Source organism: Neodiprion lecontei, chromosome 5 (genome assembly GCF_021901455.1).
Source record: "Neodiprion lecontei isolate iyNeoLeco1 chromosome 5, iyNeoLeco1.1, whole genome shotgun sequence".
NCBI classification, from domain to species: domain Eukaryota; kingdom Metazoa; phylum Arthropoda; class Insecta; order Hymenoptera; family Diprionidae; genus Neodiprion; species Neodiprion lecontei.
In genome coordinates, this window is record NC_060264.1 from 1,498,850 (window position 1) to 1,521,552 (window position 22,703).

The window sequence follows — 22,703 nt, forward strand, 5'->3', positions numbered from 1 at the left end:
TATGTGTACAGACTCGCGCTGTGTCAACGCGGAGGGAAAAATTTTTCCGATTTTAACATCGACGAGGAAACTTTTTCACCGCTGGCAACTTCTCGTTAAAATCAAGTCTAAGAGAAACGTAGTCATATTGCTCTTTGGCAAGTTAAACTTCGTCCAGGGATGTTGTTTTGGGGATAGGTTCTCCGTTCTCCCCCCCCTCCCCCCCCCCCTTACCTTATATTATACTTCATTGCTTGTTTTCTCATCCCCTGGTGAACTGCACAGTCCAAGAATTACAGTCACGCTTAAGTTCCTCTTTTTCCATGTATAGTAATAATACGCAACACCTTACACTCGTGATAAAAGAATTTTAAAATCGTCCGACGAGATTCCTCGATTATTATGAACTCTATTCGGGGGAAAAAAAAAAGTCACATTTTGCAGTGAATTTCATCGCGGGAACACAATATTTTGTTGCAAACATCAAAATTAATGAAATAATTGTTTTAAAATCGCGAAAAAATTCTATTGCATGAAGTTTACATGTAAATACGAATTCGGAAATTTTATCTCGTCAATTTAAAGAAATAATATCTTTTTAATGATATTATCAAAGTATTGAACAGTTCAATAAATCTATTCGGTGGTTAAAGATTAGTCTTCGTGAAATGATGAGAGTTACCGATTGATTACCGCTATCAAATAATATGTTACATCGTAAATCTATTCCTATCTAGATCTAGATCTAGATCCGTATCGCATCAGAATCTACGGGATTGCGATGCCAAACCTTTTTTTGGACATTACAATATAAAATCGACTAGACTTTTTCGGTTTTGTGAAAACAGTGTTTGGTCCGATGTATATTAACCGTGAAACTTGATTTCCAGTACCAAATTTCAATCATTACGAGCAAACTTCGTTCCAAGTGTCGATGCAAACTTTCAAAGAAGCTCTCTGTAATTATCGTGGCATTTAAGTGGATAACGGCAGGGAAACTAATCAATTCCCCGCATGTCGCGCGGCTCTATTCAAAGTTCAGAAACTAGTCACCGCCGGTTGGCATGAGTTTCAACGTTATTATTATTCATTCAATCGGGGAATGACCGCGACGTATAGTTTTTACTTTTATACCTACCCGATACTCGCGGCCGACTCCTACTCCGAGTGCCGCTGTCTGTGAATTTCGAAACAGAACGAGCTTTTCTTGTGTAAAGATTTCAATTACGGGACTGCATGACCAATGCTGTACAATCCTGAAAGAACATAATAAATCAACGGTAAAGACGTTGTCCTCGACTTCGGGGAGCGAGTGAAATTTGTAAACTAATTTGCTCGCGACAAGTTTTTGTTGAATGAATCCCGGTGTTTTGTGTAGCTGCGTTTAGTTCATATCGGTACATTTAATGTCGTAAAAATGTGCAGCATGAATAGTGCATAAATAATGTATGCGATTTGGATTTCTTTGCTCTTATTAGCTGACATATTTCGAAATAATTTTTTTCCTTCAACTCTTGCAATCATAAATTTTTCATCAAAATTTCAGTTATTATTTTTAACGAGAAGGAAAAAAAAAGAAGATATTCACATCTTATCCCATTCGGACGAGGTTAAACAATCGCTAATCGTACGCAAAGCAATAAAAATATAGGGTACTGGGATAAGAAAAAATAAAGATGCTTTTATTCCCGGCTCAACCGGAACGATAAATTTTTTTTCCCTGAAAACCGGGACGAGAACAGTTGGCATATTATTCCCTCTGAAGGCATTTGCGGGAAATATGAGGCCATATTTCCTTGTATAATCTTCGACTTAATTCCCTTGTTACATAATGTACAATTCCAGCACGAAGTTACGCGGGTAAACAGGGTTCAATTATTTCCCCCGGATAATCGTTCGATCTCGATTGAATATCCGAAATTACATCCATCCCCGGATTGTAAATGTACCAGAGAGTCGACGAATGTATATCGTTCGTGTTCCGGGCCGATTTTGCGCAGCTCAGAAAGCGGAATGCCGCTCGTAATAACACAGCTTCGTAGTCTTTGGTGGAGGGGGTGGTTGAAGGTAGGGAAGAGACGGAGGGTGGAATCGCGCCGGGGAAAAACTTGGTTAAAACTTTTCTCCCCCAGCCGAGTGACGGGGCGGGTTGAATCGGGGGTGCGCGACGCGTCGCGTCGCGACGCTCTGCGCCCGCCGGGTAACTTTGAGAAGCGTCTCCGAGTCGCGCACGAGGTCGAGGAGGATGCCAAGCCAGTTCCCGCTCTGCGGCCGCGCCGGCTGGAGGTTTACGGACGTTAGAAACGCGGAAGAACCGCCGCAGTTGCGGGAGAGTTTTTCCTGAAACGTAAGAACAGTAAATAAATTAACAGAAGAAGGAGCGCGAAATTTGTTTAGAAAGGAAAAGGGAAACGAAACAAAAATTTAAAAAAAAAAAAAAAAAAAAAAAAGAAAAAAAATTTTAATAAAGAAACAAACACGCGGAAAGACGCTGGAAAAGTACAAGTGTGGGAAAAAGTTTTTTACCCTTAGTTCTTCGGCGAAAGCTCAGGTAAAGTGAAGTGTTCCGAGGAGAGGTTACGTGTTATATTAATCGAACTGCCTGCAAGCTCCTACTTCGCGAATCCCATCCGTCCATCCATCCATCGGCTATTGGCGAGGTGTTTTGGGTACGTTATAACTACGCGGCATTAAACAGTTCGCGCGCGCTAGCCGTGAGATATTGATTTCCTCTCTCACTCCCACGAGGGCTGCTCCTACGCGGAACTCGACGCCGGCAGAGAGTCGGAACTTGCGCGCAGGGCTTTCCTTTATGCTTTTATACGGCACGCGGCCCGCGCCGCGGAAAGCGAGCTTCCGAACCCTGCAGAAATATCGGGGGTGCATCCTCCAACCCCACGCGGTGATACGAGTCTATTCGGCCTACGGACACGTGGTGCTTCCCTAGCCGCTCTTCATCCCCCACCGCCACTTTTCCCCTCACCCCTTGACCCTCTTCCGCCACCTTTCATCCGACTCGGCCACGTGGCCTCTCTGCACCAACCGTGCACCCTTCGATACTTGCTACAGCGAAGGACACCCTCGTGATTCACCCCTTTCTTCACGAATTTCATATCGACGAGCCGTACCGCGGGTTGAAAATTTTACCAACGGAATTTATTACAGAGGGTAGAAAGTTCGGCGTTGGAAAACGTTTTTGCTTCGCAAATGTTGTTTTATTTTATTTTATTATTATTTTTTTTTTTTTTAATTTTTTTACACACTTTTCATCGTAGTTTGAAAGAAAACAAAAATCAATTACAGAGTGGATAACACGTGTATGGAATTCAAACGTGAATATTGGGTACGGTGTGAAAAAATTACGGTGTTAAAATCAACCCAAATGTGGAATAATTTAGATTGACGATATAAGTGGTATTGGATCGACATCAAATAGTGTTGGATTAACACAGCAATAATATTCTCTATAGAATTTGAAACCGCATTTTTTATTTATTTTTTGTTGGACAGTGTACCGATTAAAATAGTTGAAAAAGACTTTCCGGTACAAAAAAAAAAAAAATAAAAATTTCGATTACAGATACGTCAGGTTTTTGACAGTAACCGTCTACGCTCACGTGCCGATTAGAAAAGATTTCGCATACGTGTACATAACACAAATAATAGACTATACAATTGAATCGCGGTAGAGGATATTCTCGTTAACCCTGGAAAAGTTTATTTCAACGAGGATCATTAAACAGTTTTTGGAAATCCTCAGGTGTTCCGGGAAAGTTGTCGGGGAGTCGCCATATTGGATCATGCGCTCGCACCCCGGGCGGCTGTCGCGGTCCACCGAGTGACTTGAAAGTTTGTTTTTTATTTAGAAAGTTGGGCACCCCCACCTCGCTTCGGCGAAATACCCGCCGGGGGTGGTGGACAGGCTGCCACCCCTTCGCTCCGAGTCCGCGCGAGCGCGTATCAACCCGCCTTTCGAATAAACTTTCGCCAAGTTGCGAAAGCGACGGACGTGCCGCAGCTCGCGGGAGTTGTTGTTACGTACTTGTTTTCCTTCACCCTCACCCCCCCTCCCCCCCCACCCCTCTCGCACTTCCGCCCCCGGGCTTAACGTCAACGTTACCACAGCGCATGCAGCCTCCGATTTCACGATGCAGGATTGATTCGCGCGGTATTACACCCTAGTGCGGTAATGTCGTTATTGTAAGTGCGACCGCTAACGATTTCACAAATTATCGCAACGAACGCGAGAGTGGTATTACAAGTTTTGTTTCATTCAAGTGCGGCTGATCTCTTTGATCGTGCATTTTTAAGTACTCGGTGACTCGTCAAAGCGATGTCCGTTACACGTGTGACGCACACAAACGTGAAGTCAGCAATTGCAACCTGCGGCTGAATTCACGCGCTTTTATGCAAGTCGATCGTGACGATTCCGATATTCGATACGCGTCAGGATCGTTACAAGGACTGACATGATGTTTCACCCGCTGCATGATTGTTGGATATCATCGAATCGGATTACCTGCCATACGTATCTCGAATTATAGAGAGAAAGAAAGAAAGAAAGAGAGAGAGAGAGGGAGAGAGAGAGAGAGAGAGAGAGGGAGAGAGAGAGAGAGACATCTGCACAGGAGTTTAGGATTTTTTGTAAATACATCAGCTCCGATAAGTACATACCTGTCAAACTTTATGTCAACTCGACGGTGTTGACGGTGATGAGCTTTCGTAATTAGTCCTCCAGGATATTACGGAGGCGGGTCAGAGAAGTTGAGCGGCGACAATAAAAGTTTGAAGAAATGAGAAATGTTTCCTTTATTCTGAGAACGGGACGCGAATTCGATACTCGGTAAAACGATCCATTTTATTTATGTTTATTTATTTTATTTTTTTTATTTTCCATTAGATCGTTCACGTAAATAAATCGCAGCACGCGATGATTGATTAGTTTAGAACGTGTGTCGCATGATTTAATTTCCAAAATTCTCGACCTCGGAGAATCGAATAAAAAAAAAAAAAAAAAAAAATTCAAGATCACGAGGAGAAAAATAATAAAACTTTGTATTGTAATTAAACTTATACGTAAGCGACTATCGCAACGTACAGACGGCGTGTTTCCACGGACCATTGTTCATTACGCCACCTTGTCTCGGAGCGAAGTTTTCCTCGAGTTTTGACTCCGGGGAATATAACCGGGTTAACATCAGTGCTGTCCCGACGTTAACTTCTGCCAAGAACACCCGAAACTCTCGTCACGACGGACTCGCGAATTAACATCGAAGCGCGGCTTTCGACTCGGGTCGGAGAAAAAAAAAAAGCTCGAGGAGGACGCGTTCCGAGCACGGTGATGGAGAAAAAGAGATAAGAAAATCGCACGATCGAGTTCGAAAGCTCGCGCGAATGCGCCGACGAGTTTCGAACGAAAGCTCGGCTATCTAATTAGCGGGCTTATTTCTGGCAACTGGCACACATCCCCGTTGTCTGGTGCATTGTGTTTTTGAATATATCGCCGAGTGCTTTCGGAGGCTGCGAAGCGTGCGGCTTTCGGATCTCTGTGTGTAACCTGTCTATGTTATATAATAAGCGCAGGACGCAGGCGCGGTGGAAAAAGTTACTCCCTAATTGCAAGGTGGGAGGGTGTCGGTGTTGGTGGTGGATTCCCGTCCGTCCGTTCCATATTTCTCCTCTCTCGGCTGGCTTTTCATCAAACGCTTGTCCTTTTGCACTTTTTACGACCCCGAGCAGGTGCGGAGCACACACTGCATATCCACGTGTCGCGTTTGTCTGCTGCTCACTACACACGTACACACAAGTCAAGCCGCGCAGCCTCTGTGTAATACATATATTATATTCAAAGTACCCGCACGTACAGCCAATCGAAATTAATATTAATGGGCCAAGTTTTAATGGCTTTTTTACTCCGGCCAGCTTATCTTGTAAATACTTTGAAATTCATGATTTATATATTGAGACGATATATTTTACCATGTGTACCCAAGTTTATCGTATTAAGAAGGACGGTATTCGTGTGAATAAACTTCGAGTTTATATACATATGTATGGGTGTAAATGCAGGGTTTATTTTCATTAGTCTACGGATTGGTTTTTGCTTGTTTCTTTTTTTTTTTTTTAATGCTACGCTTTGACGAAACTCTGTGAAACAAAAATCGATACTTTTTATCAATTTTGTTACGAGGTATCGTCGTGCGTTTATTGTAATTTGACGTATTATTTTATCCGTAAGCTACGAAGAACTTTGTAAACATAGGAAGATGGAAAATATTCGAATATTATATACGAAAGCTCAGATATACGCGCTTCATTTTAAATCACTGAAAAATGTTTGATAATCTGCAAATAGATTTGTACGATTTTACACCAATTAGATTGCGTATTTTAATCAGATTTTATTTTCTACAAATTCATGCATTTATTGTGTTTTTATCGCGTTGGTATCGTTAAATATTTAATTTATTGTATTGATTACAATCAACAAAAAAATAAAGAAAAAAACCTGTTTTATTGGCCAGTGACTTTTTAGAAAATAATTTTTCAAATAAAATCTTAGAATTTTTCAACTTTATTGAAGTGATTTGAAATTAATTAGCTTTTTTCACAATTCTAGTCCCTTGATATTTTCGTATTTTCAAACATGACTTACTTGTTTTAATTGCGTGCTCAATAACGTATGATGTTTATAAACTCGTAATTCTACAAAATCGCAATAGCAATTTCCACTCCTTTATTTCTGCGTTAAATAAAAATGTATCGGATTTTTTTTGTTCAGGATTATGTACAGAATGGGGCTGTTAAATCCTTTTCCACTTTTGACGTACGTGGACTTTCTTTCGGCATTCTGAAATCGATACCGACCGAATCCTTGATGTCAAAACCAGTGAACCAAAAAATGCGGGGTAATAAATTTTCATAGAAATTGTTTGAAATTACTATTTCGATCATGAATTCCAGAAGAACTTGAATTTCCCAAAGTCGAACTGAATTGTTATTGCACACGATGCACAAAAAAAAAAAGCTCCAAGACCTTCCTTCGCAATTTTCCAACTGAAATTTGGCAGATGTAAAAACAGACGTATCGAATATTTTCAGCTAAATCCTTCGTGACCTCTGCTTGTAATCGTTTGTAGATTGTATACAACAACGTCGAAATCGACCCCTCAACGAGTGTTAACGAGAGCAGCATTCCGAACGTGAAAGCTGGCTGCCTGTAGGTATAATAATGCTCATCATCCATCGGCGGCAGGAAGCATTTCAAACCAATTTCAATATAGTCAATGAAAGCGATAATATCTGCCCGACTCCCGGCATCCGTATCAATATGCCGAACTGATTGTGAGATAGTTGTTAGTCGGTCGGTCGATCGCCGGCTTTCCGTTGACGACGAAACGAAACCACGAGATTTAAGTTAAAAAAAAAAAAAAAAAAACAAACAAAAACGTCGGGAAAAACGTCGTTATTTTCTTATTTTTACAATTACTTTTGTACGAACAAAGCTTTCAAAAATACGACCGATACGTTTTGTTTCGATCATCGCGGCTCACCGAGTTTCGAATAACTCGAAAATCGCGAAGCAACGGTTTTCCCTAGGCACGAATCGTTGCGACAACGTTACTACAACCTCGCCGTGTTTATCCGTCAGCTTGTAATCGTTCCAGCCTTGTTTTCATTTCGCGTCCCGGCTGATCAACTTTCAGTCGCCATTTTCGACTCGGCGAGTTCGTGCGTGTTCGAAATCGCTGCTGCGTCTTTCTTCGTCGGTGATAAAATCCGTGATTGATTCGCTGCTGAATCGGTTCAGCGCAGTGTCGTCGTTCTAATTACACCGCGATGCTTAATCAGTGCTCTGAACTAATCAAACCGGGTTTCTACCCGTAACACAGCTGTCGTTCTTTTTGTTGATCTTTTTTTTTCCGTGAAGTTTGGTGTCCGAGAACGTAGAATTCACGAATAAAATCATGATTATATCAGATTACTTCGAGTTTTTATATTATTTTATTATTGCAAGGATCGTAATTTTTTTTTTTTTTTTTTCTCTTGCTAAACTGTGTAGTTATTTTCTTTTTTTTTGATAAACTTCAAACCGTGTTTCCTCAAGTGTTTTGTGCTAAATTGTAAATTCTTAAACTGTATCGATCAACAATTTTGACTCGTATTCGCGGATTATCACGTTTTTGCGAGTGCCTGGGTGGATTAGCCGCTTGTTTTTTTTTCATCAGTGAAACTGTGCGTGGTGTTAATTTGAGAGTGAAACTGACGATGTTGGCTCCTTGTGTGAATCGTGCAGCACTGCGAAATTGTACAGGTAAATTATATCGTAAGTCGAGCTTTTTTTTTTTTGAGGATCGCTTCGTGGATTGTATTCTCTAAATTGCGTCGTATCGTATGTCGGGGAGAGCTTTCTTTTGGAAAAGAGATTCGAACAATTACTTGAGAAGTTCGGACGGTTCAAGAGCATAATATTGCATAAGGTGAAGACTCGAAGATTAGGGTGGGAGGGTTGGAAACAATATTCTTATTCGACCCTCCACTTCTTGTTTCCTAAGTTTTCTCTCGATTCCCTTCTCTTCCTGCCGCTTTCTTTCGCCCGAATTTTTTAATTCTCTTTCTCCTCGCTCTTCCTATCCGTGATTCCGTGCACGGGAAAAAGACGCGATCGTCAAAAAACAAACTTCGGTAACTTTTGTCACCTTCGGCGAGCGCCGAAACTCGTTTGACCCTGGTAATAAAATTCTTCTTCTTTCTACTTTGTTTTTACCAACGGACCAAGCGTAAATCGCGTGAAACTTCATTTAATTGTTGAAGTAAAAAGATTTGAGAATTACGAAAATGCGTGATTTCTGAAAATGGTTTCAAGTTTTTTTTTTTTTTTTTTTTTTTTTGTTTTACAACATTATAAATTTCGTATTTTGGTTTGGTAAAACCTGATAAAAGAGTCGTACAATTTTACGATCCGAAATTATTGGCAACGTTCAATCGAGTAAAAAATTTACCTCGTAATTTAATATAAAATGATAGCGCGTCGTAATATCCGCGAGGGATAAAATAATAAATTCCTTACAATTTCGGGGGTAGAAAATGACCCGAGAGACGTATCTGTACGTATATGTACGTACAGAGAATAAGTACGATCAGGGAATTACCCGAGGTTACCAAGGAATATAGACAAAGAATAAACTATATAGGAACTTTTATGAGAGCTTGAGGAGCAGAAAATAAGGGTCGGAGTTGCGCGGCGAGCGGGACCGAAAGTTAAAATCACATCATTTTATTTAGTTACTTTATGAGTTCGCCTCGGCACCCGCGCCCCGAGTTTCACTAACTCCCGGCCAAAGTTTTACCCGAAGTTTTTCCTCCCGTCCCGAGCGACGACCGGGGTGAGAGAATCCGGGGAGAATGCGCTTCCCGAGAACAACGGAAACAGCCGAAGTACTTCGGCCGGATGCCGGGATTCGTCGATCCTCCCTCCTCCTCCCCTCTTCACCCTCATCTCTCTCCTCCCCCGCCCCTCAATCTACCCCGCATTCAATTAATTGCCCCGCGTGTCAGATTATTCGCATAACTGCAATTAACCCACCGGATAAACCCTTTTGCATTTATTCCAACCGAAGGTGATCGTTTTTCGAAAAATTTTCCTTTTTCGACAAATCGCGATATCTTGAATACGTATTTCATTAATTCCTTCACTTTTTTTTTTACACTTTGACGAATTGGAACGTTTCTAGCAAAATTGAAACATTAACGGAGGACTGTTGGAATGGAATTGAAATTATCGATTCTCATTCGTTGATATTTAGTTTTCTGCGATTTATTTACTTCTGTATATAACTTGCAGCGTATGATTTTTACTCGCTTTTAAACTTACACATTGATTTTCTGTGATTTCCAAGTGTTCGGATCGATTTTCAACGATTCACGAATTGCACAGGATCACACGGAAACCGTTATACATCAATGACAATTATTTATAAAACGATGGCAAGGCGTTGGAAATTGTTGAAAATCACTCACGGTGGCCTGGAAATCAACAATCAACAATTTATAGCAATATTATTCAATTGTTTGTACGTAGATTGATTCCTTTGACTCTAAAGAATGTAACACGTTTCAGTCTCTCGACTTCCTTTTATTTACAAATCGATTTCCAGCTGTTAAATTTATCAATTACTCGATTCCGAATGATCCCTGGTATTAAAGTACTCGAAGCGTCGTATTTTCGTCCCATAATCGTGTCATTTGTCATCTTTCCGCCGACATCCAGAATATGTTGAAAAATTAATTCTGTTCTAATTAAATCTACATTGACTTGCTGCTGAATATTATACTTTTTGCGACGGATCATCTTTGAATATGGAACGGAAATTTCACGCGAAAGACTTCTCACGGCACGTGAAAGAATCCGGTGATAATATGCGCATAATCGTCGGAATATAATTGTTGAATTATACACCGGTAAAAGCTGGGACGACGTTGCTTCTGACGTGATATCGTAAGAAAATTCGCTCGAGCATATTGACAAATGGATTCTCCGCTCGCGCGGGGTAAAAATGACCGTCGAGTAGACGTCGGATTTTCATACCTTCTCTCCGAGGTCTCTTACATTTGATCAACTCCCCGATTACCGCACGAAACAAACCTTAATTGTCGTAAAAAATTCCATCAAGTTACACCGGTCCTTAAATATTGGCGTACAAAAATTTTCCAACGTTTGATTTCAATTTTTAACATTTAAACTTGGTCACTGGTAATCAATATCGGTAATTGCCGAAATTGGTTTGAAAAAATTCTTTCCGATTGTCGACGATGCAAGTAGAATATAATATCAAACCGATAAACGCAAAAAGAAACAGGTCCGTATAATTGCGATTCGAAAGCATCCGAGTGCATACGCGTGTAGGTATAATTTTGTGCGGATAGAAAAGTAAGAGAAGAAAGTTTTATCTCGAGATAAAAGACTGTCCGAGGTATCTCGGGGAACTTTTCTAATTTTCCCGAATATAAAACACACTGCAGTGACACGCGACGGGGCGAGGGTGAATTCGGAGTTAAAGTTTCGTTCTGAAATTAGTTCGTTCCAGTGTCTCTTCGGTTCGAGGTCGCGTTTATACTTTATCGTCGTAGGTACGTATACCTTTCTATCTACGGTTAGCCGCAAAACTCTTCGGGCACTCGAGCCACTTTGGCCCTAATCGTCCAAGTTTCCGCCGCCCGGTTGCTTAAGCCGCAAATTTTACCGGGTGATCCCGTCGTTGCGGAGGCTGCACATTGAGGAGAATATCGAGCGTCGAACGCGCGGTGATGTAAATACGACGAAGACGGAATCGCGGCAGCGGGTCGAAATGCCTGAAACATAACGCAACGTCGCCTCGCCGAGAGCTTTCGTCGCGGTGATCAGGGGATAATCGATGAGCTTTTCTCAAGTTCGACTTCTCGATATTGGCGCATGTATTGCGGAGAGAGAGAGAGAGAGAGAGAGAGAGAGACGCGTGTGAGGCGAAGAGGCAATCCGGGGAGCACAATGGTCGGTGGATATTGGCAAAGCTCCACGGGTAACAAAAGCTCGATCGACCAGAGCGCAGACTCGCTGATACGACGCCGGCTCGCGACGAGAGAAACGGCGATGCTTCCGAAGCTGCTCCTCGACGTCGTCGACGACGACGACGACGACGACGACGGTCTGAATCAAGGCTCGAGCCGGAATTCATTCAGGAAGCATTTATCTCACCCCGCGATCACCGATCGACCCGTTAAACGAAATTACCACCGATCACCGAAAGCTCGGATCTCGATAAATAGTCGACTGACTTCGTTATGGCGATTATTTCGCCGTGACAAACTTTTTCCCTTTTATTCTACAACTTATTTCCTTCGCAATCATCGATTATTGTTATAACCCTGAGAAAACCGTACCGCGTTCCAAATTGCATATCACTGCAGATTGTGACAAAAGAAATTCGACGAATCGACTAAATTTGTAATGAAATGAATACTTATACGTCAAATTGGGCCAAAGGAATGTTTACTGGATTTAAAAAAAAATTCAACCAAACATTTTCTTAGATCTACAGATATTGATTCAACGACTTTCTTCTATCAGTCATACCAAAGACGCAACTCGGCCCGGGTGATAATAACACCGTGTTCGTCATCCGAACAACTTTTCGAAGCTTAATGCTTCGCCGCTCTTGTAATTTAACGCGGCCAAATTAACTTTTCAGTTTCTCCGCCAAGTTTTCGCTCTTATACATACCTGTAATGTACATATACATATATATACACATATATATATGTGTGTGTGTGTGTGTGTATGTGTCTATGTATGTACGTATAGTCGAACAACTCGATTGTTCCGCGCCTCAGCTTTCCACCTTGTACATATATACGCCCAAACACGTTGTATGTATATGTATACGCACATATATACATATATATATAACGAAACTTTCCGTCCCGGGGCAACTTTTTAAGTATTTCACGAGTGGTTCGCGGGAAGAAAGTATACCGACTGCCTTTTCCCTTGAAATAATTCAATTATATCGCCCCGCCGTTAAAGCACCTGAGCTGCAATCATAGCTTTTTGTCAATGTGACGTGATTTTTGATCCGCCCTAAATCAAATATCTGAGCATCTTATAGTTGCGATCGATTATTGTGTTATAATCTATGAGATATTACGTCGCCACAAGAGTTGAAATCGTGATTACCATAAAACAGGACGATGAAATAACCGATTAAGAAATCGTTATTCATTTCGGGGCTGGAATTCAACCCTTGATTGGAATATTCTTCTGCTTCTCTTCTTCCCTTTGTCTCGTTCTGACAATGATAAGCAAAAAAATGCGATTCTCCGGCGGTTAGCTCGATAACGGTGAACGAAATTTCATTGCCTCCATAAAGTCCCGTTTTAAGGACCCTCGAAGATCGGGGCGATCCGCGTCGTCTATTCAATCCCACGGCTCGTAGACAAGTGTTTTACAATTAGTTAGTTTGCGGAATCAGCCAAGATCTCGACTTTGCAATTCAATCGGCGAGCTTTCGCCGTGCGTAGATCTATGTATATAAAATATGTATTACGAATGTCAGCCCCGATTCTTCATCGAACTAACTCCCCTCGACTACTCCGCGTCCTTGTTTTGTAAAACTTTTCCATGATGAGCTTTGTTGGCCGTTTCCCTCTTTCCTCCCTTACGCGAACGGGATGAAAAAGTTAAATGTGAAAGTTTTCTCCCCCCACCGTGCGATATAGGGTACTACTGCAGGTACCTCTACACGTAGATACGTACCTACACACCTTGTACATATTCACCGACGAAAGGGATGCAAAGATAAAAGTTTCTCCTTCAAAGAATATACGCTAACGTGATATAATATTTGTCAAGTAGTTTCAAGCTCTTTTCCGTAGTTATTATTACACACATACCTCGTATATCACATACGCGCCTAGCTCGGATAACTCGCCAATCAAATTTTTAGCTTGTACAGACGGTCCGAGCTTTCGCATTAATCGAAAGAGAAATAGAACATTATGTACCAAGGGAATAAAGTCGGGGATTATTCCCGCGAGTGGCGGAACTCCCCTCCACCTAGGAAAAAAATGTATACGCATATCTGATAAGTTATTAAATAGAGAGAAAGTGTCGTTAAATATTGTACAATCGTGTAATATCAATTTCTATTGTCATGGGTAAATTCTTCTTTGATTAAATTTTAAGGAATCTAATAAATCTGACCTTTATTCATCGAAATGTTAGGAGTTTGTTGTATACTTTCAAAATTTTTGACAAAACATCGTTGTAATTCTTTTATTCATGCGTAAGTGTGATCATTTTATTAGTTTGAAAGTTACAATATTGTTGGAAGTTTGTAACGTTACATATGGCCGGTTTTGCCAACTTTTTGAATTTTCACCGCTACACTCGGCGTTCAGTGCAAGAAAAAAAAGAAAGACACTGAAGAATTAATTTGCGGGAAATAAGGTCTCATATTTCCCGCAAACGCGGGAAAAAAGTGCTACTCTTATCTCGCAAATTAGGGAATAATGTTAAGAGGGAATAATATGCTACTTTCGTGCCCCATTTCAGTTAAAAAAAAAAAGAATTAACATCAAGTTTCAGTCGGGAATGAAAAAAATAAACACGGTCTGGCGGATCTCTTTCCTCAACATTCCATATAATATGCACACATATGTCTATAGATGTGATGATGCTCCGAAGCATCTCGCGCGAATCTCGGTGCGAGAAGAAGCCGAGCTTTTGTTCAGGGTTGTAAAAGTTGTCGCGGGAGTTTCGGGCGGTTGATTTACCGCTCGTCGGTGGCCCTCGGTAAGCAAAACGAAAGATATTGATTGGCCGCGTTCATACACGTGTATACATACATACATACATACATAACATAACATAACATAACATAAATACCTATGTATAATGTGTATATTATATACCCACCACACGATGCCTGTTGTGCGGTAAAAGAGTTTGAAACCTGCTGTATTTGTCGTATATATACATACATAGTTTAAACTTGGTCCTTCTCAGCTCCTCATTCGCCGTTCTCTCTTGTATCGTTTTAACGGATCAAATGAAAGAAGATAGATGAGTTTAAAAAGTTTTTAAGAGAAATTTTCTTCCCCTCCTTTTACCCTCTCATTGATCGTGCGACGTTCCTTTCCGTTTTCTTTTAGTCTTGTTGTATTATATGTATAACCATTATTATTCTTGTTTCTTAATAATTTAAGCACGTTGCTTACTTTTCTCCCTGCTTTTCTTCCGCTTCTTCTTCTTCTTCTTCTTCTTTTTCTTGCCATTCTTACACTGCCAACAAAGTTCAAACTAATCTCGACTCTTTCTTTGCTGTTTCTTACCCGCGATCCTGCAGCGGAATGGCGGCGAGAAAGACGAGGCAGAATCACTCCATACAGCATCTTCTCGAGCTCCCGAGCTCGGCGAGACCTGCAAGAAAAACGCCCCCCGAACCGGACAAAGAATCTCAGCAACACCCGACGCCTTCTACACCTCGACAAGTGCCCGTCACCGTTTTGCACCCGACACCAAAAAAGGTAAGTGATTAAGATGTTGCAAATTTTAAAGAACCTTCACACTTCGCTGTACCAAAAACTGCGCACCGTTAGAAATCTTTAACCAATAATATCGTCCCAGCTGCTCCACTTTGCATTTGTTGCATTTCAATTTTCTTAACTTTAACATTTAATTTGCGATTTGTACTTTTATCCTTCAGTGAGTGAAACGTTAAAAAATTCTTAAATCTATCGAAAAATATCAGTGGATCTGTTGGGACATTTTTTTTTCTAACCTTGCGTACAAAATTTGTTTGTTTATTCAGTCGTTTGTTAATAAGCATCGCATCCGAAGAAAATACGCGATAAATGGCAATATGTCGGGGATTGATTTAGTGCTAAACCGTTCTCGAGACGGAGTGGGTGCCGTCAGCTGTGGGAAGTTTAACAAAGCGCGACCTTACGGAGCGAACTTCCAAGTATATACGACCCTCAGGCCCCTCGATGCACAAAGAAACAACCCGATTCGAGTTTAGGCTCTGACGGATTTTCTTCGCGGAACTTGCACGTGTGTACATATACGTATAATGTACGGCTTTGGAATCGATACGGGATGCGAGCATGGAAATATATGCGAGAGAAAACTCGCTACGAAAATGATCTCTTTCCTTTTATTTTTCCTTTTTTTTTTAACCATACACACTCGGAAGCGGCTTAACCCACGTGAAATACAATATTTTTTTCTCTATTTAATTCGGCGGGTTTCAAGGAAAACGAAAATGACGTTGCTAATATCGTCGAAGAGTGAATTTATACATACCTATGTATGTATTTTCTTTCGATGTACAACATAGCGAACGTGTACTCTTCAAGTATTTTCGAATTACGGAGAATTTAGAAAAAAGTAGATAAGAATATTTAGACGGTTGAAAAGCTCGAGAAATTTTTATTTGTGAATTTTTATAAACGTCTCAAAAAATTAGAGAGTGGTGTAAAATTTCTTTGAACATAAAATCGCGTAACATTGCATTGAAATCGTGGTGAATTTTTTTCGCCGTCAGAGAAATTGAGCTTCTTGAAATTTGATAAAGAAACAAAAATTTTAGTCACTTCACTCGCCGTTAAATTTAATCGACAGAAGTTTTTACTTTCCGAGTTTTGACTGTCTTTTCAATTACTAAACCGATCAGTGACGTATAGATCTGATCTTCGAACACTCGTCAAATGTTATCGTCAGACACAGTCCATTTTACCTTATTACTACCGCACCGAGTATTTCTCTGCCCAGCTTTCATTATACTTTGTGGAAAATCACATCAGTTTCATTAGTTTGGTAAACCAGCTTCGTAACACGAGAAGCATCAAATAGCCGAAACCTGAGGCACACATCCTGTTACATTTCTTGTCATTCCAAAGTTAACGTTCCAAATGATATTAGATAATAATTGGTCTATTCAACGAAAGGGAATCTTAGATTTTGAGAAACATAATTTAATTACGAATAATACTCCAGAGTTTTAATGTCACAATCAGCGTTCCTAAAGTTATTAATAACTAGAGTCAGGCTAATATGATTGGCCAAGGAGAAGTAGAGAATATTATAGAAAGAAACGTTACAAACGTTCTTAATTAAAACTGTTTTTTAAATTCCTTCTCCGAAGTATAATAATAAAGAAAGAGTCGGTAGCGTTTTTTCTTTATCCCGTCGAGATCAGCGGAATGAAAACAGTTATTGACGAAAGCGCTAAAATTAGAGAGACGCGTAAATTTTCACCGAATCTGGCAAATTGTACGAGGTCATGGCGAGAAGTTTGATACACGTATAGGTATTATGTAAGTCCATATGTACATATATGTATATGCATATATATATATGTATATATATGTATAAACACAGTTCGATTCGTCGATAACCCGACAAATCAGATATTTACCGCAAGTATATCCGAACTTGTTTTACCTTCGCATCAGCAAATATAAGGCGGTGAGTTTATTATTTCCTGGTAGAAGGAGTCAGATGTAGGGAAGTACGGGGTGGACGGTTTAAAGGGTGGAGTTTGGTTTCCCCAGCGTTGGACCGTGGCCAGGAAAACATTTGTAACTCCGCAGTAAACAGTGGAAAGTTCGCGTCGATTTCGCTTCGCGAGTATTACGTACAACTGTTACGTACCTATACATACGTTATATCTATATCTATACCGATAGCTGCGAGCTTTTTAGAAAGTGCAAAAGCGAAGGCACGGAGTCGCGCACGCCGTTCGGTCTATACCGGAAGTCGGTTCATTCGCGCAACCCGTTTAGCCATCATCTCTCTTTCTCTCCCTGAGAACCGGCGATAAATCCCAGCATCGAATCCGCGGCAAACCGCTTGGAACAGTTACAATTTATTTCGAGTCAAGCTTGCGATTTTATACCGCCAATATCTCGCGCCTCAAATCGAAAACGTGATACAGTCGTTGTGTTAATCTCGAAAAAGGAGAAAATTAATACTGCTCGATAGGGTGGATGGAATTAATGTTTTTGGGGATGATTCAGAGTCATTCTTTCATTTCCCACTCAACCATAATGTTTACTTTTTTTAACTGAGAAGCAGGACGAAAGTGGCATATTATTCCCTCTTTACTTTTTGTCCCTCGTATGCGGGGAAAAAAGTAGCACTTATTTACCGCTACTAATTTTTCAGTTTTTCTGGTTTTCTAGCTTTTTTTTCGATTTTAAACTACGTCACTCTGTATCGTCATAAACTTTCAATAATATTATAGTTTCCCGACCGACAGATCACACTTACGCATGTAAGGAAAACACTTTCAAGTTAATAACGTGGCTAGAACTGAGTCGGGAATAAAGTCGATTATTCCCTTGTTATATAATGTACTTTATATTTACCTCGTGCTAATCAATTCAAATCAAATTTTTCGCTCTCATTTACATTTTTATTTACATTCGCGAGGGATAGTAAATTATTATTATCATAGGTGATTTAACGTTATCTGTAGGGTACTTAGTCGGGTTTTCCTGCAACACCGTTAGTTCCGCCATCGATTATCCGGTGTTTATTTTCAAAGGCAATATCGGTCTGTTGGCGCGCGCCGCGCTGGGAAGTTGGGAATTTCAGGATATCAGGATGTCAGGATTGGTTGGTTCCGGTCATAGTATTTGCAGTATAGTCTCTATACGCCGACGCACACAGGCGTACGACAAACAGGATGATCAGTGCTGTCGCCGATGGAGTCAATCAATTCAAAGATTAAACGATTGATGAGCGTTGCTGATGGAGATCCGATAGCATTGGACACTGTTTTTTCTCCGAGTATATGACGAGAGAGAGAGAGAGATAGAGAGAAGTTTTTTTTATCTCTTTTCTCGTCGAACTAACTTTTTCGAAGTCAACTTACCGCCTTATTTCTAAAACTGACGCTCCATTAGTGAATTCGCGGATGCTTGGAACTATCTCTTACACAACTACACTGCAAATAACCGACCGAACATTAATGTATACACAATGAATTTGAACGATTTATAAATTGGCTGTAAAAATAAACTCGGGGCTGCTCCAGTTTGTCGTCGCGTATTCGTTATCGATTATCTCGCGAATTAGGTCTGTTACAAACGTTTCCAGATAATAGAATCCCCGAATCTGTAATGTCGCAGAGACACGGACACACGTGCAGGGGTTGAGAAATAAAATTATCAAATTTCATTCGCAAGGAGAAAAAAAAAATAAAATAATAAAAAATGAAAATAATAGCTGGTTGTAGAAGAGCCGGCGCGCTCGGTTATGATTTTAAACTTTATCCCGATTATAACCGCTCTAGACCATTAATCGCGTATCTTTTCGCCCCGCGAGCCGAATCTAATGCTGCTTTTAACGCCTATTTTACTACCGTTGTTACGACGCTGTTATTATACGAGGATAACTGCGAGAAGGTTTTCTTCCTTCAGCTGCAGTACCTACGACAAGAAAAAAGCGTCGCTTGCCTACGGCGCGATTTAAACTTTATCATTGTACGCCTTCAGGTTTTATTGACGACGAGTTTATCGGACTAGCGTGAAATATATCGCCTCTTCTTTCTCCGTTCCCAGATCATAGAAATTTTCAATCGTCGGTTTGGATTTTTAAAAACATTTTATCTTCGTGCTTTTATATCATCGGCTGAAAACAACCTCGTTTTGTTTTCGCAACTCGTTCGAATCCCGCTTAACTTTATACTCGCTTGCTTCGTAACGATTTTTAAAGTTTCTCGTCCCGTAAACTTTTCGCCGTTCCCCACGATCCGAGTCCGTATTCCAGGGAAAGTTGGAAAAGTTTTCAACTAGGGGGTGGCGCTGATTTCTACCCCCCTTATTCTCTCCCTCCGTCCCGCTGTGCTTCCACTTCTTGATGGCGCTTGCGTAGCCACCCCTGAAACCAAGGGTGAAACTCGCTCAGCGACTGCGTCGGTAAGGCAGAACCCCCAGCATCATCCCCTGTTAAGAGCAAACCTACCCTCGTTTCCTTACCTACCAATAGTATCTACAGATTTCAAGCTGGTAAGGAAGCTTTTCTCGAAAACGACACGTGGTCGGGAAAATTCCGTTATCCTTGGCAGGAATTTTCCTTTCCCGTCGTGGAGAATATTCGACTTACCCGAAAAGGAGATTATATGTTATACCAACTTCGGATAGTTTCATCTTTTCGACATATCACGGTAGGTCAATTCGGTATTCTCAACGAATCACTCGAATCAATTACGTCAACGAATCAGCTCGTCATTAAAACTTATTTACTCGTTTCATCGAATCGAATCAAGTTTCATCCTCGGATTCCTCTCTCTCGAAAAAAAGCTCGATTATCAAATATCCGTTGATATTCACACGATATACAAAATTTATCAGACAATCGGGGGTGAATTTTGACCAATTTTATCCTGCAAAGTGTTTTCTTTTAGCGGTTGTTCGGCCGACTTCTGCGATTTGTATAAATTGAGGGAATGAAAAAAGAAAAAGGAAAAAAGTATCCTCGAGATAAATGAATTCTCCTCAACACAAGATATTATAAGGGTGGCTGGGCGGTTATATTCCGGGTCGTCTTATTCACCGAGACTTGGATTCGCTCGCCTCGCCTCGCCCCCGGCTAAATAGCTAACTTCGCGCAACTATCCCAATAGATTATGATTATTGTGGAGGTACGCCATGATTTATGCAATTATCATAAATTTGCCCCCTTCCATTCTGCCACCTTCTGTATGCTTAAGGCGCTCAACCTATTCATGGAAATTCAATAGCATATTATGCGTCCGTTAAAGGTCCATTCACATGCACCCTGAATATTCCGAGATTAATAACGATGATATTAATAATCAGGATAATTGTTGCCCCGCTAATAAGCGGCTCGAATATACATGCACCCTTCGTTCAACGGACGATGATCGCCCGAAAATGCAGTCGAGCTACATATGTCACCCTGTCAACTTGTACGTCCAACTTTGATCGCGCAGAATTTTCATCGACGATTTCAAAGCGTTTTCCATTCACGTTGGTGAAAAAAGTTCGATTCGATTCTTTTCACGAACGAGTGGATTCGGAGGTAGTTCTTTTTTTTTTTTTTTGTTTTTGTGTTGCCGTACATGGACGAATTAACTGTTTATCAGAGGATTGTTCTTTGCAACGAGCCGCAATGCCAGTTTTAGCAGTCCTCGCGATTATTTGAACGATGTACGAGGAGAATTCCGTATCGGAGCAGACGCCTGCAGCTTTAAGCTTTTATTTCCTACGGTCTATAGGTATGAAACAAAGTTTGCAACAAAGTTTCCGAATCAATAACGGACCCACCTACCCCCTAACCAGCTCGCGCCGAGCAACGAGAGATGGCGACGAATGTGCCTTTGGATACCCTTAAGAAACTCCCTTTTATACCTGCCTTACCGACCTCGCTTTAAAAATATGAAAACACATATGCTGGACAACAGTTATCAAAAACGGAACAACTAATCTTACATGAAAGTATGGCACCTAATCAGGGTGGCCACATACCTGGAAAATCTGGTAAACCTGTAATTGTCAGGGGGATTTTTAATTTGCTGATGGAAAAAACTGAAAATATCAGTTCTCTATTATGGGAATTAGAAATCATTTTTTGAGGTAACAAGTTTACTTTTCATCGTCGAGAAAACAAATTTGCTTAAACTGACTTTTTTGTGCACGTTATATATTTCTTAAATTTGAATTGAATTTTAACCGAATACAAAGTTACTAAGATGAACGATCTAGGTTTTAATAATTTACTCAAACTGGGAAAATGTCGGGGAAAACTAGGTTTTAGTTTCTGGTAACCTGTAGAAATTATGGAATTCTTTTTCAAGAAAAAAATTTGTCACTACTCTCCAGTACTTTAAGGGATGAAAATAAGATAAAGATTTTTGTGCTTATTCGAGATATTAGCCAGAAACTACGGGTCGAATTTTCCATCCCCCTCTCTTCGCGAACCCCGAGTTGCACTTATTTTTCTCTTCAATTTCAACGAGGGTTGCAGGTTTCCCGGTATTACGGCCAGTATCATCTTCCTGCTGCGTTGCTCGCCGCAATTTCTCTGCAGCTCTGCGCTCCGGGATATAAATGAGAGAGAGTAAAAAATAATCTGGAATTGCGTTACGTCGGGGTGGTTGCCTCTCTGCACTGATGGCCTTTTCACCTACCCGCCTTCCTTCCTTCCTTCCTTCCTTCCTTCCTTCATTCTGGTTTATTTCATCTCACGGCACCCTGTTGTTACATCGCTTTCGCTGCGCGGCGAATTGCATGCCAAAAAATTCCTCCGAGATCGGTGAAAATTCTTGAGAGTTTAATTTTTCACTAGCGTGGGAAACGGCGAGCATATGTGGCGGGAATTAGGCTTACTCGGGTGGCGGTAGCGTTTAAAAAGCCCGACTTTTTCTCTGAAAGCCCGGGGTGAGGCCGTCGTATTAAATAAATCTCCTTAAGCGGATTAGGGACTGGCTTTCCGGTATTTTAACACCACGTTTCCGAGTCCTAACGCGGGATTAAGCGGTCCCGGACCAGATTTTCGGGCTTGCTCTTCTGCGCTTTTTACACCGTTCAGGGTGCTCGAGTTTTCAATCCGCGGTCACTTCTTTTCGCGAACGATCGCCACGCTGTCGATTTTTAAACGCGCCCCCGCGATTCCTCGTTTAAAAGACGCTCACCGCCAAAGGATGGAGGGAGGGAGTCAATTTTTATGAATGAACTAGGCGGCGGGGGCGTCGCGACGCCCCGGAATCCACCCTGTCAAAAGACTCACTCCTCGCACTCCTCGCGACGCGGGGGTAAACGCACAAAAGAAGGGCTTAACCCTCAACGCTCCCGGGGGTTTATAAAAATTCTGTCAATTAGGGCGCGAAGGATGCGAAGGATAAAATGTGAGCCACGCGACAAGCGTGCGAAATCGCTACGTCGCCCGATTCCCGATGCGGGACGATTTGCGAAACCGGCAGAAAAATTCACCAAGTTTGACGTGGCGAAACGTCGAATAAAATTATTATCTGTAATTCGAGAATTTTCTACGAATTTGAAAGGTGTAAGTTTTCGAATACATGGTATAGAATAATTTTTCGCATTTTTCAAATTTCGAATATACTTCGACTTTTTCTTATTCTCGTTTCTCTCTTCCAGACGTACAATTTTCTGACACTTCTTATGTGCATTTTAAACATCGAATAAATATAATCCGT

At 41.0% G+C, this 22,703-nt stretch overlaps 1 protein-coding gene across 3 annotated transcripts in view; it reads left to right on the forward strand.

The window, feature by feature from the left end:
* Window positions 1-2,516: 2,516 nt before the first annotated feature.
* Window positions 2,517-22,703, forward strand: part of LOC107220271 (AT-rich interactive domain-containing protein 1A) — a 270,178-nt gene continuing 249,991 nt past the window's right edge. For all 3 annotated transcript variants that reach the window (XM_046740876.1, XM_046740877.1, XM_046740878.1), the window contains exons 1-2: window positions 2,517-2,648; window positions 14,862-15,042. In XM_046740876.1, the coding sequence (XP_046596832.1) occupies window positions 14,866-15,042 (177 nt within the window). In that variant the 5' untranslated portion in view covers window positions 2,517-2,648; window positions 14,862-14,865. The remainder of the gene's footprint in view (window positions 2,649-14,861; window positions 15,043-22,703) is intronic.